Below are 21,531 nucleotides of genomic sequence, written 5' to 3'. Positions count from 1 at the left end.
TTTCCCCTGAGCTTAACACTCATTGTTTGACATGATCAGATTTAGTGTGTAAGTATTATTTTACCAACCACCAGCAATGTAGTAAACAGTGCAAGAGTTTCTAATGAGGGGTTTATCCTGCTTGGTGGTTCTGTAGGCAGGTTTGGAAGGAAAGCTTAGCTTTGATACTTATATGAACAAGGGATTTTTAGATATTGACTAATTTAATAATCATGTAACTGCATCAAAACTTAGCAATTACATAATTATTCAGTAGTCCCTGGGACCCCCTGTCCACCCTATGCTGCTTCTTCTGTATCAGCTCAGGCCTCCTGCGAGTAGGGATGGCAGGCGAGAGCCAGTCTGCATGGGGAGCCAGTTTGCAGACCAGCTCCCGCTTGCCACCATGCACTGCTGCCTCTGAAATATGTATGATACAGAGACAGCAGTGCAGGGCAGTAGCAGCTGGTTCTCCCCATAGCCAGGGCCTAATAGCAGCATCCCACGGAGCAGCCTCTGTCTGTGGTGAGCCTGGGTCTGCTGTGGACAGAGGCTGCTCTACAGCAACGTCCGCTCCCTTCACCATGCTGCTGCCTCTGATGCAGAGGCAGCAAGTGGGAGGGAGTGTGTGTAGTCGATAGAATTAACCAATAAGCCCAGGCTTATCAGTTAATCATGTAGTTGACTACACAATGACATCCCTAATATGAACCTCAAGTATTTATTAGATACAGAAATGCAAGCAGGGACTGAATGGCTAATTTTCTACTCCCTGTCTCTTCAGACATTTCAATTGAGCATTATCATTACAAGAAGGCCTGTCTTCAGATCTAGGGTTCTTTGAAGCACTTAGACCCACTCATTACTCAATCAGATTCTAGAAAGCCTCCATCAGTTTCCATTCTGGCAAGGCAGAAATCTCTCCAGAAATCTTCTATAAAATGCTTTTGGCCGTTAGAGATGGAAAGGAGAGATTGGCCAGTGAAGATGCTAATCTCAGCTGCCTCTTCTCATCTGCCTGTTACTGATCTTCATTCTTCCCAGATCCAAGCTAGTGCCCAACACTAATGTAGCTCAGTAGGCAGCACTCTATCTGCATTCTTCGTTAATATCCCTTGGATCTTTTCTCCAGTTCTTTTAAGACAGGAGAGTGAGTTTTAATGCATCTAAATGGTGGTTTGTGCACAAAATACCAGATTTGGCATACACCTGTAGTAAATGCACACATTTAGACATGCAATCACTTATACTTTTTTTGAGGGGAAACAAAACCAAGAGTGTGGCGTCTCAATATGTTATGAGTTGGCATGTTGCACAAATGTCTGTGATGAGGTGGTAAATTGCACATATGTCCTTAAGTACAGTGTAGTTCTTTCCTCTTAAATTTCTAGTAACTTGAGTAATAACAGAACACAATAGTGCAGATACCTTAAATCTAAGGTATCCACTGTTGTATTAATTGAAATGTTTCTATACCTATAGTAGTCAGTGTAGTTCTGAATTTTTGAATTAAATGACTGTGATTCTTAAATATGGAATATAAATATATAGATAAGCATTAATATATATGCAACAGAAGAGGAAACACAAAAACAAATTAAGATGCAGAGACGTTACATGGTTTGTGTTGCCTAGATAAAAACAAGCTAATGAATGTTGTTGCCAAAAAGATGCTTTCTTCAGAGTTTGCTTCTTGTTGATTTTCATGCATAGATGAAATGCAGAATGATCAGTTAAATTTGAGCCGGGGTAATATGAAGAAAGATATTTTGTAAATGTTGTCTTTTTGTATCAAATATCTCCTTTTGTCTTCTGGTTCTTGTGTGGTAGTGTATTTACTCCTTTTTGGCCAGTTGAGCCCCAGAAAAAAGAAGAGCTTCAAGCAAGTACATGATGGCATGTTTATTTTTTTTCTCTCTAGCTTCCCCACATATTTTATGTTTTTTTATAAAGTATGTATTGCAGCTGTGCCACATTCATTTTGAAAAATTCATTATTAAAAGCTAATTTATAAGGACAAGTAAGCATTCAATCATTTTTCATGTAAGCTTCAAGTTTATTGCTCTGATTTTTTTTTTTTTTTTTTTTTTTTTTTTTTGGTGAGCTGTATTCACATAATCTGAAATGCTCTATAAGAAATCCTGTAGAGAGTGATCTCTATCTCACAACTAAGCTAATGCAGTGCCAAATACGTCATTGTTTTAATGGTCACTTCAAAAAAATGTTCAGAAGATAATGGTTTTTTTAAATTCATTCTTGCTTTATCTATATACACTAACTTTTGAAAAAACTTGATTTTGTACCAAACTTATCCTGCTTCAATATATCCATTTAAAAAATCGGACTGTATTCAGCTGGAACTTTTCTTCATGTTCATTTGTTTAATTTTGCTTCCTAGAGTCCTTGCTGCCTTATATATACATTTTTTAAAACAATGATGGCAATTAAAAATTTTAATTGTTTTGAAGCTTTTCCATCTATATCATCTTGCTCATTAATAGCAGTTGCCCTCAAATTCTTTTTTCCTGTTAAAAATTTAAAATCCATTTACTATTTTGTCAGTCCTTAATGACAGGGTAGCATAATCCAATACATGGTTTTAAAAACTGTTTTTCTCCACTGTTTTTTTTTTCCCTCTACTAACTCTTTGATGTTTGGAGCCATGGGGTGAGAGCCTATGCTATGCTTTTAAAGAACTCTCTGTTTGGGTGAACTCAAATACAGAACTCATTGTTCCGGGTAAAAGGAAGCTAAAATGCCTTTAGGCCAGCATTGTACCTTCCTGGTTCTGGTCTGCTTCAAGAGGTTGGAGAGACTTTAGAGTAACTTAGGCAGCCCTAAAGAGGCCTCTAGATATTACAGCAAGCTACTGTATAGGTCAGGCATGTCAAACTCGAAGCCTATTGAGGGCAGCACAAACGAAAACTGATAGCTTTCAGGGCCACATAGGGTTCCCAGATGGTTTGTCGAGCAAAAAAAAAAAATTTTTTTTAGGTGCCAGGCAGAAGGCACCAATACCGGACACCTAGCTTTTTAGGTATATTTTATAATACAATAATTTGATGTGTAAAATTATTTGCTCATATTAAATAATTTTTAAATTAATTTTACATAAATTTGTATTTAAATTAAAAATTAAGGTACTTTTAAATTTTGTATGTGATACATAACTTGTTCTGTTGATATAAAAACAAGTATAGACCATAAGAACATAAGAACGGCCGTACTGGGTCAGACCAAAGGTCCATCTAGCCCAGTATCCTGTCTGCCGACAGTGGCCAGCACCAGGTGACCCAGAGAGGGTGGACCGAAGACAATGATCAAGCGATTTGTCTCCTGCCATCCCTCTCCAGCCTCTGACAAACAGAGGCCAAGGACACCATTTTATCCCCTGGCTAATAGCCTTTTATAGACCTAACCTCCATGAAATTATCTAGCTTCTCTTTAAACTCTATTATAGTCCTAGCCTTCACAGCTTCCTCTGGCAAGGAGTTCCACAGGTTGACTACACGCTGTGTGAAGAAGAACTTTCTTTTATTAGTTTTAAACCTGCTACCCATTTGACCATGGTTAATCAAATAGAACAGGCTTCTGTGAAAATTTCAGATACTTTTTAAGTTTGAGATTTTGCATAAAGATAATTATTCATGCAATTGCAAAAAATTGACACATTTATTGATATAAAATTAATATATATTTTGTGATTTTATTCGGGAATAAATACATAAATAACAAAATATTAACAAAATAACCTCTTCTTCTCCCCCAGAGCCAGACACTCCCATACCTCCGTTCTTACCCAATCTCCCTCCACTCCCACAGAGCCAGGCCCCCCCCAATCTAATGCCTTCCCCCTCCCCCAGAGCCAGGTTCTCCCAGCCTCCCCCCCCCAACCTAATACCTGGGTCCCGGAGTTGACATTGCCGCCTGGGGCGCCGGGGTGGCATGAGCATGGCAGTCAGCTGTGAGTACCTACTGGAGCGCCTAGCCTTCTGTGAGCAGAGTAGCCCGGTCATCTGTGAGCGCCTGCAGGAGCGCTCAGAGCGGCCTGGCCGGCCGTGAGTGCATGCGCAGAGTGACCTGGCCGGCCATGAGCAGTTGCTGCGGTGCAGAGTGGCCCGGCCTATTGTGAGCAGGCACTCGGCCACGTGTTCCAAGCAGCCAGTGAGCTGCACTTCATTCTTTTATAAAAGTGCTCTGGCAGGCTGCAAAAAATTTCAATCGGGCTGCATGCAGCCCTCCAAACACCAGTTTGACATGCCTGGTGTAAGTCATAGCATGGTCCGGAATTTCTATAGTGCTGTGGCCTGGCCCTCCAGCATGCCACATCTTCTTGGGTTTAAAGAAGTGCATATCATGGGCGGTGTTCAACAGTGCCTATGCTGGCAGAATCCTTCCTTGGTCGAGATCAGGGATTTTAGGATTCATTTACATTACTCTGGCCGTCTGTCTTATGGCAGTAGTAAGAGTGTGGATCTCACCTGTGGTTTCCAAATATAACTGAGATTACTATTTGTGCCAATAGTGGTCACTTTTAGATATTTTGGTAATCTAAGAAGAGTGATATCTGTCTGTACGGCAGCCTGATCGCTCTTGTTCTTCTTACTTTATTATTTACACAACGTATTACCAAGAATAAAAAAAATTGAAAAAGTTAGACATTTCTGATAGCAGGTATCACAGAATAAATATCAGCAAAAGTGATACACGAGACAAGTCTAAATGTAAATAATAAGATTGTAACGCAAACCAGCATAAGTTAAAACACTTAAAGACCTCTTTTTAACATTGATCTTTGCTGGGTTTCTCTAAGTGTTTAGTTACTAAAGTATTCTTGAAATGTAAAGCAGTTTTTTATATGATTTTATGTTGCTAAATACATTGGGGTGGCTAAGATATTGTAATGGTTCTTTCAGAAGCCAGTATAGTCTATTATGTAAATAAATGTTTAGATATGTCATGCAAATACTCATGAAAATTCTTTACAAAAAGGGTAATTGGGAGATGTACAATAATTTCTCACAGTTCAATGTATTGATCCATCAAATTTTTTTTCATAATAAATTGCTGCTAAACCACAGTACTGGTCACATTTGGAAAAGGAAATATTTGAAATCCAGGATGTAGTTATGGTCAACTGTAAAAATGTGGATTGTTTTGAAAGACTGAATTTCTCTGTTTAGAATTTGTATGAGTTTTTGCCTACAGTGAATTCGTACAATTCAATTTTAAATTCTGTTCCCTGAACATAGTGTTTAAAACAAAAATGCTGGTGAGTTATGTCACAGTTCTGTGAATGCACAATTAATTTAGCAATAAAGTTTTGACTTTTAAATTATGTCTGTGGTTCTCAAGGTGCACAAGAGATATTAATATTGAATGATTCTAAGGTAGCTTACTTAGTAAAATCTAAACTTTTAGACTTTTTTTAGAACAACTGAGATTTTAATTAATATGATTTTTTTCTGGGTATCTCTTTGTGTGTGTCTATTCATTATCTGTCTGTAAAGATTATAAGCTTCTTGGAATAGGAACATTTTTTTTAAATATTTTGTGTGACACTAAGCAAAAATAACAATAAAATACTGATTAGCAAAACTAAAGTTATAGTGCTAAATGCCTAAACAACTTCATTTACTTGGTGAAATTGTACCATTTTTGCCAGAGGATCATTTCACCATAATCTTGAAAACTTTGTCTGCAGTAGAAAATAATACCTAGAACTTTGCACAGGTACAAAATTGGTATCCATGCTACATCTGTCTCTACAAAAATAAGCTACAGATATCTGCATTCACATCTGTGGATATAATATGGATATTTGCAGGGTTCTAGATATAAAATTTGTATCCCCATCTGTAGCTGCAGAAATAAGTTGCAGATGTCCACATCCAGAGATGCAGATACCTGCGGATGTAAAGAGGGTATCTGCAGATTTGCAGGACTCTAAAACCTGCTGATGAGTACCAATAACTTTCTGCAAGATGTGGTTTAACTGTGGTAATCATGGTTTGATTTGAAATTAAACCATGTTCCACACTATTTCAGCTTTTTGATGACATGTCTAAATTGGGTAAATATCATAGTGTAGATATGGTCACCCAGTAATATCAAGACGTATTTCAAAATGGATTTCATTAAATCAAAGTTATAGTTTGGAGACATTACATGTATATAATTATTACATTTAAAATATACTGCCCGCTGACACATAATCAATACAAAGTAAATGTTCTGTATAACAATTGTTTTTCGGGTTTATTTGCCCTTCCTCTCTTGTGTATTTGGTAACTATTTTATCCAAAACAAGATATAAACCACACTGTCATTTTGCCTGTAAAAAAGATATAATAGTTTGAGTAAAATAAGTCTTGTTTTACAGTCAGATCTTGTAAGAAATATCTTAAGGTTCAGTTCCTTTTGTTGCAGCTCTTTTCTTCACCACTGTTTGCCATTTAGCTGCATAGCATTTTTATTCAGTGTTCTAGCTTTAAGCTAAATGGTTTGAGTGGCTTTGCCTTTTCTTTTTTTTTCTGCGGTAGGATGTTGCTATACTGCTTAATGGATATGAAGTAATAGAAACATGGCCTTCCCTTTAGTTTATTACTTTGCTATTGTTTAATTGAAGTGTTTTGCTCTAATTTCTTAATGCATGGTATAATTAAACATGAATGCCTGTTTTCCACCTGTTTTGAATAGCAATAACTCAGTCTTTACCTACTGTCAACATGCAATTTTCTACTGAATTGGAATTTATGAAATTTTATATTGTGTATATTTAGGAGCAATGCACAGTCAAGTGGAACCTCTAAGTGACTCATGGGCTCGACTAAAACACAGCAGAGATTGGTTATTTGGCTCCTCTTACTCTTTTGTTGAATCTGATTTTGATCTTTCAAAATCCCTTGGAGTTCACACTTTGATTGAAAATGTTGTCAGTTTCGTAAGTGGAGATGTAGGAAACTCACCAGGTTTTAAGGAGCCTGAGGAAAGTATGTCCACTAGCCCCCAGGCGTCAGTTATTGCAATGGAACAGCAGCAGGTGAGGGCTGAGGTAAGTTATAGGTACACTATTTTTATATTCCTTGTCTACGAAGTCCATGTTCTGGATTTGAACTTGAATAAATCCATATGATGGGGTGAACTCATAAGCTGTCACTGGAAACATTCTTGAACCACAGAGCATATTATATTCATATTTTCTCCCTTTGTTACCAATTTTAACTGAAACTGCTTGTTTCAGTGTTCTTTAAATATATAATAGGCTGAACTCTGAGAGCGTTCTTTCCACTTAATATGTTTGAGAGCAGAGAGGGGCATACTTTTTGAAATACATAAAAATTATATAAGAACTTTTAAAATGGTGTTCTGTAAACTTCAGATATTTCAGACTTGAAGAGAATTATCTCAGATATGTTAAATTTAGCAATATTAACAGTAGATAAGTTTGGATATATAAAACTTTTAGTGAAAGCTTGAACACACTTAATCTTTGATTTCCTTTAAACTATAGCTGTCACTATACTGCCCCAGCATTTAAAGCTTCTTAAGTATCATGTTTGGTTGGTGGAACTTAAGTTAAAAACATTTTAGCTGTGAACAAGGGGTCAGGAGACATCAAGTTAAACATCTCAGAATTTTTCTTACAACAAAAAACAAAACAATCTCAGAAAATGTTAATGTAAAAGCCATAGGAGTTGTATCCCCATGATATACCATATGCTATTAGAACTCTTCCATGGTATAATGGACATGTTACTCTCAGTTCACTACCTGCTATTTTATTTATGGTTTATGGGTAATCTCATTAATAATTCTTAAGATATATTAAATACTTCAATGAACAGTTCTTATTTTATAATATTTATCAAGTGGATTAATCAGTTTTTATTTCTTTTTTTCTTAAGCTTCGTTTGGAAGCACTTCATCAGATCCTGGTATTGCTATCAGGGATGGAGGAGAAAGGTAGTGCCCCATTAATGGGAATCCATCAAGGTCCAGCATTTCAGTCTTCCTCACTGCTTACTTCTGTTAGACTACAGTTTCTAGCGGGATGCTTTGGCTTGGGCACTGTTGGACATGCAGGAGCCAAAGGGGAGAGTGCCCGATTGCATCACTATCAGGTATGAAATGTACAGAGTTTGAAAAAATAGGTTATTGAGTAAACTTTTTCATTCAATGATGCTAATTTAATATTTAGACACTTGTGGTTCAGAAAGTTTAAATTTGAAAATGTTAATGACTCTTACTTTAGTATCAAAACCAGTAGGAGAACAGACTAGAATTCTGTTCTGTCAAATATTCATTGAATAATATTTATTTGGGAACCCAATCTCTTCTCTATGTAGAAATCATTTTTAAGGAGGAGAATGTGTGTTGTCTCTGATACAAAAATTCACAAGAATGTTCTTAATATTTGTCACTGTTTTAAATTGTATCTGATTGTCTCCTGCACCAATTACTAGAGGAACTTCAAACTTGGCTACCATGTTCTGTGGTATGTCTGTATACCTTTTCCCCCTCCGGATACTCTGTCTCCTGTGGTGCTAACAGAAAGGTGGTTTGGCAATGCTACCTTATTCCTTGCAATTCCAGCTTTTAAAATTGATTTTGTGTCATCAGCGAAACATTCCTTCCTTGTTCCCCCATCCTCACATTCTCTACTGTTCTTTAGGAAGCTAAAATTCCCAGTGCTTTGATCCCTGGTTTGGACCACTGACCAGCTTGCCCTGTTTGTTCCCCCTTTTCCAGTCATAGTAGAGCAGGCCAAATAAAGCAAGCCAAAGGGAAAAAGGTACATTTTCTGTAAGGAGAGAGTCCCAGGAATCACAGAAAAAGAGCTTTGCCATCATCATTCCCAGTTCAGTCTCTTGCTCTTCCAGGTGTAGGCGTTCAAAGTTTAGACAACTACTGAAGGGCTCTGCATCCCCTCCCACATCACCCTCTTCCCATATCCAACAGTTGAGATTCTTAAGAGACCTCTACAAGGATGGGTGAGCCCTTTGCTTTTGGGACTCAGCAAACCAGCTCATTCTTACTGATCATAGATCTTCAGGGTAAGCCTAAAATTGATCCCAAGCCTCACAGTCCAGTTCACCACGAAAGAGGAAGACTCTAGAGGCTCATTTCAGTTTCTTAATGTGGGCAATTTAAGAAATTTGGAAAGGAATCTAGAATGATGACATTGCTACACTCTTCTCCTTCCCAAGAGATAGATCTGTAATCTTAGGAATATCCTGTACACTTCCCATCTAGATTATATTTTGGAAAATGAAGGGTGCTAACATGCTAATGACCACAGGAGAAGAGACAGTAACCCTAAAACATCAATCAGTACACGCACAACTATCGGACTGGACATGAACTGCACCTCTCGAAGAACTATAGTTATGAAAGGTAGATGTGATAGGGTACTGCCACAGAGGGCCCCTTAGGATTATTTGACAGTGTGCTGATCATGCCACTGATGCCCATCTTCTTGCTCTCTGGGGCTCCTCGCCACCCTGTCCTGCTGGGCCACATCCTCTGGTCTCCCCTAAACAAGGCACAGAATAGAGGTCACTGCCCCCCTGTAGAGCAGTACAGATACTGAACCACTTCAGCGGTGAGTGAACGCGGTTCCAGGGCTCAGCACATAGGAAACCAAACCCCCAAATAAATCCATTTTTCTCTGCATAAAAGTTGTACATGTGGAAGACTCCCAATATCAATGAAAGAGAGAGATGCACAGTATTCCCCCCAAGGAACAATTATTTATACTGTGCCTGGTAGAATACAAAAGTGTTTATTAAATACAGACAGTAGGATTTAAGTGGTTTGAAGTGAAAACAGACCCAAGTAATTTACTAAATTAAAATTAAAAGAAAATGCACAAGTAGTTCTAATTCACAGAGACTTATTGCACGTGGATTCTTTCTCTCTTTAAAGCGCTGTTCTTATTACAAGCATAATCTTTAAGTCAGAGGCAAACACTTTTATTATGACTTGGGTCTCCAGCTCTCTCTGTATCCGTTTAGGGTATGCCAAGCCATTTCCAAGGCCAGAAAAAGATCTGATAGTTTCCCATTGCTTAAATAGACTCTCCCCCAGGGTGGGAATCTCTTGTTTGCCATCCTCCCCTTCCCATTGAAAAACACTGGATTAAAAAGGGATTTCAGTACCAGCTGATACTTTCACATGTCTTTCTACCGTGGACCACCTTCAAGACTTACAGGACAAACAAGGCTGTTTACAAGTTGTTGAGCTGATCATACATTTCAAACTACAGACTCACACTTCATATTTCTAACTTCACATAAAGAATGGTACGTGTACCAAAATAAGATATACCATCTGTTGATCTGTAACACTAAAATGGATAGGTTGTGTGAAGTATTTTGTCTAAAGTATCTTTGAGTTATTCATATTTATATTCCTAAGTCAATTTTCATAAAGCATGGGGGCAGGGACCATTACAGTAGGTAACTTTTTTCCCACATGGTCAAATTAAACAAGAGGTTGCTGTCATACAAATGGGGTGGTCAATGAAAGTTAGTTTAATACATATTCAAACAAGGAGGAGGTCTAGTAGAGAATGTGCAAATTATTATTATTGTAATACTATATGAGGATGTTACGGCTTTGTAAATCTTAATAACTAACATTTGTAGAAAAGGGGAAGAATTACTATTGTTTTATGGGTGAAGAAACTGAGGAAGATCCCTGGGTCTCCAAACAGTAGGATTTGTGTTTTAACCACAAATCCACTAAGCTTCCTGTTCTAGTAGTTTAAAAAAATAAATATGTACAATTATTGGCGTACTTTTTTTTTTTTAAACTCAGGATGGTATCAGATCAGCCAAGAGAAATATTCAGATTGAAATCCAAGTGGCTGTGCACAAGATTTACCAGCAATTATCTGCTACACTGGAGAGAGCTCTGCAAGCAAACAAGCACCACATAGGTAAGTGGAGAACAAGTATGAAAATGCAAAGTGTGTTCATACGTTATAAATACACACACTATTAATAGAGTAGAATTCAGATTTTGGCATCAGTACCCAAACTTAGATGGCTGAAGTAACAAACATGGATGAAGTGTTAATGATTGATTCTGTAGCAAACAGTTGTTATGTTTCTTTTTTATTGGTTTTATTTACCCAGTTATTGAATATTTGCAGAGAATGAACTTCTTTCTCTACCCTAGAAGTGGTACATATAAATAAAATATGAGTTATATTAGCTAGAAAGATACTTAATAAGAGTCCCAAGTTAAGTAGAAAAAAATACTCCTTCTCTAGTGTTTGATTTGTTTATGGGTTTTTCCAGAATAAATAATATTAAATTAACTTCCAAAAGATACACACCCCATCTCAAAAAAACTAAAGAAACCTCTGGTCACTTCTCTTTCATACAGATGAGCAGTCTTTTAAAACCCCCTGGTAAATAATATCAATAGGACAATTTTTCTGTCCACAGAGCAATTTGTCCTGGCCTCCTATGCAGGCACTCTGCATATGTTTCACCTTGAAAGAAGATATGCAGCCTTGAAAGCTCTCAGCACCTTAGCTAACTTTATTTGAAATCATGTGTACATGTGAAAGTTACAGTAGCATATCTTTTCTTTTTCTGGCAAAAGTTGCCTTATAACCACACACACATTGTCATTGTTTTCTTTTGCAACTTTAAATAGAAGTTAAATAACTACATGTTTTTATAGATTCTAAGGATAGAGGGGACCATTGGCATAATTTAGTCTGACTCCTGTATAGCATAGGCCATAGAACTTCCCCCAAATTATTCTTAGAGCAGATCTTTTAGAGAAACAGCAAATCTTGATTTAAAAATGTCAGTGTTGAAAAATCTACCATAACACTTGGTAAATTGTTCCAGTGATTAACCTCTCACCAATAAAAGTTCATGCCTTATTTCCAATCTAAATTTGTTCAACATGAACTTTCAGCCACTGAGATCATGTTATACCATTCTCTGCTAAAATGAAAAGCCCATTATTCAAGTATTTGTTCCCCATGCAGATACTTACAGACACTAATTAAGTCACACCTTAACATTCTCTTTGTTAAACTAAAGAGACCTCTTTGAGCCTGTCACTGCAAGGCACGTATCAGAGGGGTAGCCATGTTAGTCTGTATCTGCAAAAAGGAGGAGTCTTAACATTTATTTGGGCATAAGCTTTCATGGGCAAAGACCCACTTAGTCAGATGAAAGCTTATGCCCAAATAACTCTGTTAGTCTTTAAGGTGCCAGAGGATTCTTTGTTGTAACTACAAGCCATGTTTTCTAATCATTTAATTATTCTTGTTGCTCTTCTCTGAACCCTCTTCAAAAGCATGTCAATGACCATAAAATCTGTCCCCGCCCCTATCCTCTGTGAAATCTGGTCTTGTGTATGCTTTTACTATACACATGTCACAGAGAAAACCAGCATTTCTCAAATTGGAAATCATGACCCAAAAGGCAGTTGCAGAGATGGGTGGACTTTAGGGGAATTACAGTATTGCAAGCCTTACTTCTGCACTGCCTTCGGAGATGGGTGGCTACAGAAAAGTGGCAGTTGGCTGGGAGCCCAGCTCTGAGGGCAGCACCCTGCCAGCAGCAAGAATGGGATGGGATGGGATGGCCACTCTGCGTTACGGGCTTCAGATCTGGGTGGCAAGAGAGTGGCAGTTGCTGATTGAGGGCATGCCTATTCAGACAGCAGCACAGAAATAAGGGTGACAATACCATATCATGGCATCTTTGAGTGATGCTTCTGGTGGTGGTCCTAGCCAACTCCTTTTCGGGTCAGGACCCCTGCAATTACAATACTGTGATATTTCAGATTTAAATAGTTGGAATCTCAAAATGTATGACTTTTAAAATACCGTGTCAGTGAAATTGAGCAAAATGGACCATGAATTTGATATTGAAAATCAATATGAATTATCCAGTGTTGGAATTAAACTTCATATATAAGTTGAAAACCTAGTGTGTTTTCCAATTATCCTCTGCTCAGGGAGACATTTCTAGACAAGAACCAGAGAGAGCTTCTTCTGGGATTTAACCCCAAAATTTTCATGCCAAAAATTAGCTCAGTGTCCAATTCCCTAAGGGACTTTCTTGGGGGCAGAGTGCATCATTGGGGGTAGAGGAAGGGGGAGTGTCCACGATGGAATTCCCAAAGGACCTGAATATAATACAGTGGAATTACAAAATAATTAAAATAAGTCACCTTAGTGTTCATTCTGAGTTTATTGAGGAGACAAGTAGTGGGCTTTTATTCTGGCACTTCCTCAAACACTATGTGTGGTGGTGTTGAAGAACTAACTATTGTTTCTGAATCATCTTGGTACTTTGATTCCAAAGAGGTTTTTGTTTTTTTTTAATTTTAGAAGCACAACAGCGCCTCCTCTTGGTAACTGTCTTTGCTCTAAGTGTACACTATCAGCCTGTCGATGTCTCCTTGGCCATTTCCACTGGTCTGCTAAATGTACTATCACAGTTGTGTGGCACGGACACCATGCTGGGACAACCACTGCAATTGTTGCCCAAAACTGGTATTTCTCAACTCAGCACTGCTTTGAAAGTGGCTAGTACAAGGTTACTTCAAATCCTCGCCATTACCACAGGGTAAGAATTGAAGACTTTTTTCTAGTCATGATCCATGTGTACCTCTTTCAGCAGTGTCTTTAAAAACGCAGAGTTATTTTTTTTTTCAGAATACTGCCTATTTGATGGAGTTTACAAGCACACTAGCTAAAATGAAAAAAACTTGACAAAATGTTAAGTGATTGTTAATCATATGTACTCCTCTGATAAAATAGCATAATTTGATTTGAGTTTGGGCTCAGAGTGTTCTGTGCCCACAAGGCTGCAAATATGACCACCTTGCATCCTCCTCATTTTTCCCTACTTGGTCTTGTCATGGGTTTCCAGCTGATGAGGCTTTATGTAGCTCTCTGGAGAGGTCATTGTGCTGTTCTGGCGCATAATCTCTCCCATTATTATTAGCAAGAGGGAAATTCTATTTTTCTTCCTGAAGTTTAACAGACTTTCCTGAACACTGCTAATATTTGCTGTTGAACCAGGGAATAACAGACCAAACTTTTACTCTGACTGAGTTAATTTGAATGCATAACTAATTTAAAAAAAAAACATTGAGGGGAAAATAATAGTTTCTGGTTTTGATCAAGAATACTCCTATTAAATAGTCAGTCTGTATCACTTTTATTTAAATGTTTGTAAAGTGAAAAACTCAATTGTCAAGGTAGTCATTAAGAAGTACTGTAAGTACTGTTGTGGGGTTTGGATGATATGATTTTATGCACTAAGGGGTTGGTCCAACACCCACTGAAGTCAATAGAAAGGATTATGTGTAATGCTTAAATGACTGAACTGTATATCACCTTTAATTTCTTAAAACTGAAGTTTATCATTATATAAAATGTGTTGGCTAGTCTCTTTTAATCTTCATTTGCCGCATCATGAAACATTAAGTAATTTAACATCACTGATAGATAATTTTTGTTAAAATGAAAGTGAGGATTGGAATACCAGAGTGCTGTAGTTAGTGTGGAGGTGCACTGACAGAATCAAGAAAGCAATCAAGGGATATCACCAACTGCACTACAACTGACTACAGTCTGTCCTGAGTTAGGACCTTGTTTTAATGTGCACTGAATGCATGCATATGCGGAATGTCTTGACATTATTTTATTGGAATAGCTAAAAAAGTTTTAATCTTTACATTTTTCACAAAGAACTTATGCTGATAAATTGAGCCCCAAAGTGGTCCAGTCTTTGCTGGATCTGCTATGCAGTCAGTTGAAGAACCTTTTGTCACAAGCTGGTGTGATGCTTATGGCTTCCTTTGGAGAAGGTGAAGGTGAAGAAGATGAGGAAGAAGAAAAAAAGTTAGATCCAGATGGAGATAATGAGAAGAGAGACTTCAGAGGTACCACATTTACACCATTTTTGTTATATTAGAATTAATCTTCTTAAAAAAAGGAGGGAGAGATAAGTGCCTAAGTCTCCAATATCTTGCCCTTTGTGTGGTCTCTTGCACCTGTGAAGAACAGAATAAAATAGTGCTAAATAAGAGTTCTTCACTTGCATAAGCATTACACCTATTTAGCACATATGTAAAAGATTAACCCTGTTGCAAGGCCGTGGAGAATCAGTCTCATTTCCATGGCTAGGAAGAGAATATTCCCCTCCAGAAAATAAGATTGTATAATCTACAGGCAGTCCCTGAGTTACGTGGATCCGACTTATGTCGGATCCCTACATACGAACGGGGCTTTTCTCGCCGCGGAGGACGCTGGCGGCGGGACTGTGGTGCGTCTAGGCGGTCCCGCCGCCCGCGTCCTCCGTGGCGAGAAAAGCCGCTCCACGTCTCCCTGGTCTGCTGGGGGGACCACCAAAGCAGACCAGGGAGACACGGAGCAAAGCAGCGGAGGACGGAGGCGGCGGGACCGCTGAGATGCGCCGCGATCCCGCCGCCCGCATCCTCCACGGCTTTGCTCTGCGTCTCCCTGGTCTGCGGGGGGGAGGGGCACAGCTAGTGAAGCCCCCCCCCCCCCCCCCAGCAGACCAGGCTTTTGTCGCCGACGCCTGGGGTAGAGCAGCTGGGGCGCTGCTGGGTTGGTCCCGCAGTGCCGCACCTCGGTGCTGCGGGGACCGACCCAGCAGCACCCCAGCTGCTCTACCCCAGGCGTACAGATTCAGCCACTGTTGAAACTGATCAGTGGCTGATTCCAGGAAGCCCGAGGCAGAGCTGCTCTGCCTCGGGTTTCCTGTAGTCAGCCGCTGGTCAGTTTCAGCAGTGGCTGAATCTGTACGCCTGGGGTAGAGCAGCTGGGGTGCTGCCGGGTCGGTCCCCGCAGTGCCCCAGATGCTCTGTCCCAGGCGTCCAGATTCAGCCGCTGTTGAAACTAATCAGTGGCTGATTCCAGGAAGCCCGAGGCAGAGCAGCTCTGCCTCGGGCTTCCTGTAGTCAGCCGCTGGTCAGTTTCAACAGCGGCTGAATCTGGGCGCCAGTTCCGACTTACATACAAATTCAACTTAAGAACAAACCTACAGTCCCTATCTTGTACGTAACCCGGGGACTGCCTGTATATATATTTTAGAAATGTTCCTCTGGCCATTTGTGAGTCTGTTTTCTAGAACTTCTCCTAAATAATAAGAGCTAGGACCACCGAATTTGATATACAGCTTCCTTTTATCCTTATAGGATAGCCTGGCAGCTGCAGTTGGTGGCATTCTGTTCTGGGCTCTCATTCTTCTCTAAAACCAAGAAGGCCTGCAACCCCAACTTAGGAGCTGTGAATTTTCTGACTTTTCTCATGACCTAAGCGTGTGTGTGGCTTGTTTACTGCAAGTATATATTTTTAGCAATAACTTTATTTTAATCTTCAGCTGCACTCCGAAAGCAACATGCCGCAGAATTGCACTTGGGTGACTTTTTAGTCTTTCTACGAAGAGTTGTTTCTTCAAAAGCCATTCAGTCAAAAATGGCTTCTCCAAAATGGACAGAAGTGCTTCTTAATATTGCATCTCAAAAGTGTTGTTCAGGTATGATCTCTTCAAAATGGATTGTGTGTGAGTGCATGCATGTGTATGTTTCTGTGAGTGTGGTGTTCCTAATGTAAGTGTTACGTGTATTCAGTGCTCGGTAAGAATTAATCAATTTTAGTAAATATATTATGTTGATCATCATTGTAGTTTTACTCAGCATATTTTAGTGATTGTTTTCCTCTTGTAGGAGTACCCCTAGTGGGTAACTTAAGGACCAGACTCCTAGCACTTCATGTATTAGAAGCTGTGTTGCCTGCTTGTGAATCCAGTGTTGAAGATGATCAGATGGATCAGGTTTATATATGTTTTTAAACTTTTCAAATGGTTTTCTACAGCAAATATTATATAAGAATAATTTTAGTTCAGCAGTGCTTGGTAGATTTTCAGAATTTGGGCCATCTGATGCTCACTAGAGATCTTAAACTAGTTATGAAATAGACCAGAATAGTTGAAACCTATTATTATTTGTCTATATAAGTTTGGAATTAAAGTGATCTGAAGTATGTTCTAATACAACAGGTTGTTGAACAATTGTTCTCTCTTCTATCTGACTGCATGTGGGAGACACCGATAGCTCAGGCTAAATATGCAATTCAAATAAAAGAAAGAGAGCAAGAAATGAAACTGCAGGTAATAATCCTTTTTAAATTGTTCATTAGATTCTGCTGAGTTATATAATTATGAGGTGTTTATTTTGTTCCATTTCTGATAGAAGCAGGGAGAATCTGAAGAAGAGGATGAGAATCTTCCTATACAGGAAGTGTCCTTTGATCCTGAGAAAGCTCAGTGCTGCATAGTAGAGAATGGGCAAATTTTAACTCATGGCAGTGGAGGTAAAGGATATGGATTAGCATCTACAGGAGTCACTTCTGGGTGTTATCAGTGGAAGGTATATGGAATAAAATACATTGTTTTTTTTTCCTGGCTTCAGTTTTTTCCTTTGCTTCAGAAAAATATTGTTATATAAGTAAATATTTAAGAACATACTATACTACAGAAGAAGCAAAACCTAGTGATTCAAGGTCCATTCTCTATTTAAAATAAACTGCACAATGCTGTGCTTTGAATGCTCCTATTTATCATATTGCTGGAGGTCATTGATTCAAACCAAGAACTGATAGCTGGGAAGTCCTTTGTGATTTTTTTGTTCTTGATGGTAGTTTTATTTTAAAACCACAGTCAGTATAAAAATTATCAATTTAAAATCACTTTGGAAAATTCTCTTTCCCTTCGGAAAGTATTTAAGGGGGAAGTGGGAAGGATTAATTTTTTTTAATTTATCACTAGTCATCGTGGTAAAAGGAATGGGTAGATCTCATATTTAGCCTAGTAAATTTTCATATCTTTTTTGCAAAACTATCTTGTATAAATCCCACTTTTAGTGTAATTAGAATGCTTTGAAATTGTATTTTGAAGTAAGGCTAGATTTTGGGATTTGGAATGTAGAGCTAACCCTTTGCACCCAGATTTATCTTCTCTGATAGTCAAGACCTTTGTGGCAAAATTGGATTTTTTTTCTCTTGCCCAAATCTTGTCTAAGAACCACATGTACTAAAAGAAAATTGTCCATTCTGGTTCCATCAATCCATGTACTTTCTCCAACACCTTTACTCCAGTCCCTAGTGTCATTTTTCTATTTAGTAATGTCAAGGAATAGCATAAATTGCTCTTTATGCTCTTAATTTCAGAAGAAATTTTGTACTACCCTGCACATTTTAGGCCACAATTACCTCACTCAATATGAACTTATTTTAGTCTTGCATTTCAAAGGTCTATGTATAGGATCAAGTTCCCAATTAGTCTAAAATTTACCTTTTTTTTTAATTTTGTTTCTTATGCTTAATTATTACTAACCTTTTGACGTTTTCTCCTTCACGTTGTTTAAAAGAGTTAGATTTAATTTGCAGTCTGCTTATTGTGAGAACACACAGGATGATGCTAATCAATGGCATCCTTGTATCCAAAAAACTAATATAGTATGTGGAGTGTCACATTTTTATTTCACTCATCTGCCCTTCAACAATAGAGGTTGTCAACTTAGACGTCAATCCACACGCTGTCCCCAAACTGAGTTCCACTGTTGCTAACTGCTCCCCAAAAGTCCTTTCTTCTGATCAAGATCCTATGAATTCTTCTGTTCTTACTGCCTTTTAACCAGCTGTATGCCACCAGATGACTAGTGAATTTGTCTTATCTTTACTAGCCTACCCCCAGCATGAACAGGACCCACCCAAACTTTCTGTGAGGAAGGCGAAGAAACTCAAACTGTACTGAACTAATATGATGGAAAGGGAAAAATTCCTTCCCAGTTCTCCCTCAACAGGGTGACTAGCATAATGTCCACTGCTGATATCACCATCAACCTGGTATATTTACCACCAGAAGAGGAAGAAAGGTGCTGCTGATCCTGTACCTTGAATAAGAAGGGAAGGTCTCAATGCAGGCTGACTTTTTAAAACCCTTCATTCCTGAGTGATGAGTCAGCTACCACATGGGCCTCCTTTCTGGGAGCCTTCTCTCCTCCCAAACCATCAAGAATTCACTCTCTCTTTCCAGCCACCCAGCCAAACAACTTCTCCCCCTCTCCTTCGCCCAACTTAAGATGCAGGGTGGTAGTTTTCACTATGGGTGTGTCTAGACTACTGAGTTTTGTCGACAAAAGTGGACTTTTGTCGACAAAACTATACCAGCGTCTACACTACCGCTGAGTTCTGTCGACATAACGTCGACAGAACTCAGCAGTTTTCGACGCTGGTATACCTCATTTTACGAGGCATAACACCTTCTGTCGACAGAGTTCTGTCGACAGAAGGTGTTATTGCCTGTAGGGTTGCGTCTAGACTACAGGGTTCTGTCGACAAAGCAGCTTGCTTTGTCAACAGAACTCAATGTGTCTGGACGCTCTTTGTTGACAGAAGTTTTGTCGACAGATACTGTCGACAAAACTTCTGTCGACAAAACCCGGTAGTCTAGACGTACCCTATGTAAAGTTTGTCCTCTTCATCGAGGCTTTCTTAATACTAGATGAGCCATAAAGTCTTAATATAAATACAGCCAGCTTTTAAAACCCCCCAATTACTTTTCTCATTAACTTTGAATGGACAAATAAAAGGGGAGAAGGCAAAAATATATTTACCAAATATGATGATTGTAGTGACTAGTTTTTCCCAGGTCATGGTCCTTGTCACAGGAAGCTCTGCCAGCTTCTGGATAGAAAAGCTTTGCTTTAAATCAGTTGTACAAAATTATTGTATGGGTATCCACATACACTTTCACTAGATGGTCTAGATATTTAAGCAAATGCACTGTGTAACTTCTTTTTTTGACAAGACCACACTGCCCTCTGAAGGGAGTACTACACACCAGTCTCAGTAGATCTGAGAATACAGATTTTTTTCATATGGCTAAATGGCATTTCTCAGTTAGACATGGTTATTCATATAGATAGATAATTTTTTCTGTAGTCTCTCACTAGGGAAGTAGATGATAGTGTATTATAGCCTGTATTTTTCTGGGTAAATCATTTACTTTAAACATGAATGAAACTAATTTATTTTACTGACTAATATTACTTCAGCTATATCTTACCTACTTGTAAGAGATACACTCTTAAATTGAAAGTGCTCCAGTATTTGATTTGTGAACTTATGAGACAACTATTGATGTCCAAATATTCACTTCTAATGACTGATAGTAGACCATAATAAATCAATCATTAGAGACTGACTGACCTTTTCAGGAAAAGTGAGATTTTAGAGGGCAGGTAAGTGTATTCAACCAGTGTGCTGTGGTATTAATTTATGAAAAATTTCATAAATTGATATCTTACACATAACATTTAAAACTATCCTTTAATTCTTATATTAAGAGTATAGTCTACTCATTGCTTGAATATAATATTACCTGTGACCAGTATTATATTTGTATGTTGAATTATGCCATGGCATTTTTCTTTTAATCCTTCTAGTTCTATATTGTGAAGGAAAATCGAGGTAATGAAGGCACATGCGTAGGAGTGTCTCGCTGGCCGGTACATGACTTTAACCATCGCACTACGTCAGATATGTGGCTGTATAGAGCCTACAGTGGTAACCTCTATCATAATGGGGAACAGACTTTGACTCTGTCCAGTTTTACTCAAGGAGACTTCATCACTTGTGTATTGGATATGGAAGCTAGAACTATTTCATTTGGTAAAAATGGAGAGGTATTTAACTGTTTCTATCTAGTTTTTCCTTTAATATTTGCTGCAGTAGCTTTGACTGTAAACATTTGGTAACTTACACATGATTCTAAAACCACAAAAAGTTAATTTTATTACTTGCAAAGATTATAAAGTGATACATTATTTTAAATTGTCTATTTCTAAAAACCTGTTTTAAAAGTTTCTATTCCTCATTTTTAACTAGGAGCCAAAACTAGCTTTTGAAGATGTGGATGCAGCAGAATTATACCCTTGTGTAATGTTCTATAGCAGTAACCCAGGAGAAAAGGTAACTGAAAAATATATCTACATAACAGTAACAGGTCATATGGGCTTATTTTATGCTTCTTGTCCTACTGTATGTAAATGTTGAAACTTTTTTAGCTGATCTATGGAAAGAACTCCCCTGATTGTCCATTATAATGCATGATTTTTTGGATCATTAGAATAATAGAATTATAGAATTGGAAGGGACCTCGAGGTCATCGAGTCCAGTCCCCTGCCCTCATAGCAGAACCAAGCACTGTCTACCTACTACACTATTCGAAAAATATGCAGTAGACCTTAGTCCTACATTTTGCAACCTTTTGAAAGACCTGAACTGAGTACTACAAGACTCGGAATCTTGTACATAGATATCTGTCAGTAGAATTGGAACCAATTCCAGTATAAGGAATATTTTGAACTACATATGGACGAACACAAAAAACCAAAAATATTAAATTTTTCAATTCAGAAGAAAATACTAAAATTAGAATAAGCTTTGAAATATAAATTGAGAGTATAACTTGGATT

General features: G+C 38.3%; 1 protein-coding gene across 8 annotated transcripts in view; it reads left to right on the top strand.

Moving 5' to 3' along the window:
- Window positions 1-21,531, top strand: part of HERC1 (HECT and RLD domain containing E3 ubiquitin protein ligase family member 1) — a 219,518-nt gene that overhangs the window by 113,636 nt on the left and 84,351 nt on the right. For 7 of the 8 annotated variants that reach the window (XM_089781918.1, XM_089781916.1, XM_089781915.1 and 4 more), the window contains 11 exons: window positions 6,762-7,033; window positions 7,887-8,102; window positions 10,801-10,921; window positions 13,349-13,586; window positions 14,717-14,910; window positions 16,374-16,529; window positions 16,720-16,826; window positions 17,052-17,162; window positions 17,245-17,421; window positions 20,500-20,739; window positions 20,942-21,025. In XM_089781918.1, the coding sequence (XP_089638044.1) occupies window positions 6,762-7,033; window positions 7,887-8,102; window positions 10,801-10,921; window positions 13,349-13,586; window positions 14,717-14,910; window positions 16,374-16,529; window positions 16,720-16,826; window positions 17,052-17,162; window positions 17,245-17,421; window positions 20,500-20,739; window positions 20,942-21,025 (1,916 nt within the window). The remainder of the gene's footprint in view (window positions 1-6,761; window positions 7,034-7,886; window positions 8,103-10,800; window positions 10,922-13,348; window positions 13,587-14,716; window positions 14,911-16,373; window positions 16,530-16,719; window positions 16,827-17,051; window positions 17,163-17,244; window positions 17,422-20,499; window positions 20,740-20,941; window positions 21,026-21,531) is intronic. The other variant, XM_089781913.1, reaches the window with a different exon arrangement.

This window comes from Pelodiscus sinensis, chromosome 14, assembly GCF_052426305.1.
Source record: "Pelodiscus sinensis isolate ZL-2025 chromosome 14, ASM5242630v1, whole genome shotgun sequence".
Classification (NCBI taxonomy): Eukaryota; Metazoa; Chordata; order Testudines; family Trionychidae; genus Pelodiscus; species Pelodiscus sinensis.
Note: the sequence above shows the minus strand (reverse complement) of the source record. Positions and strands in the feature narration are given on the sequence as shown.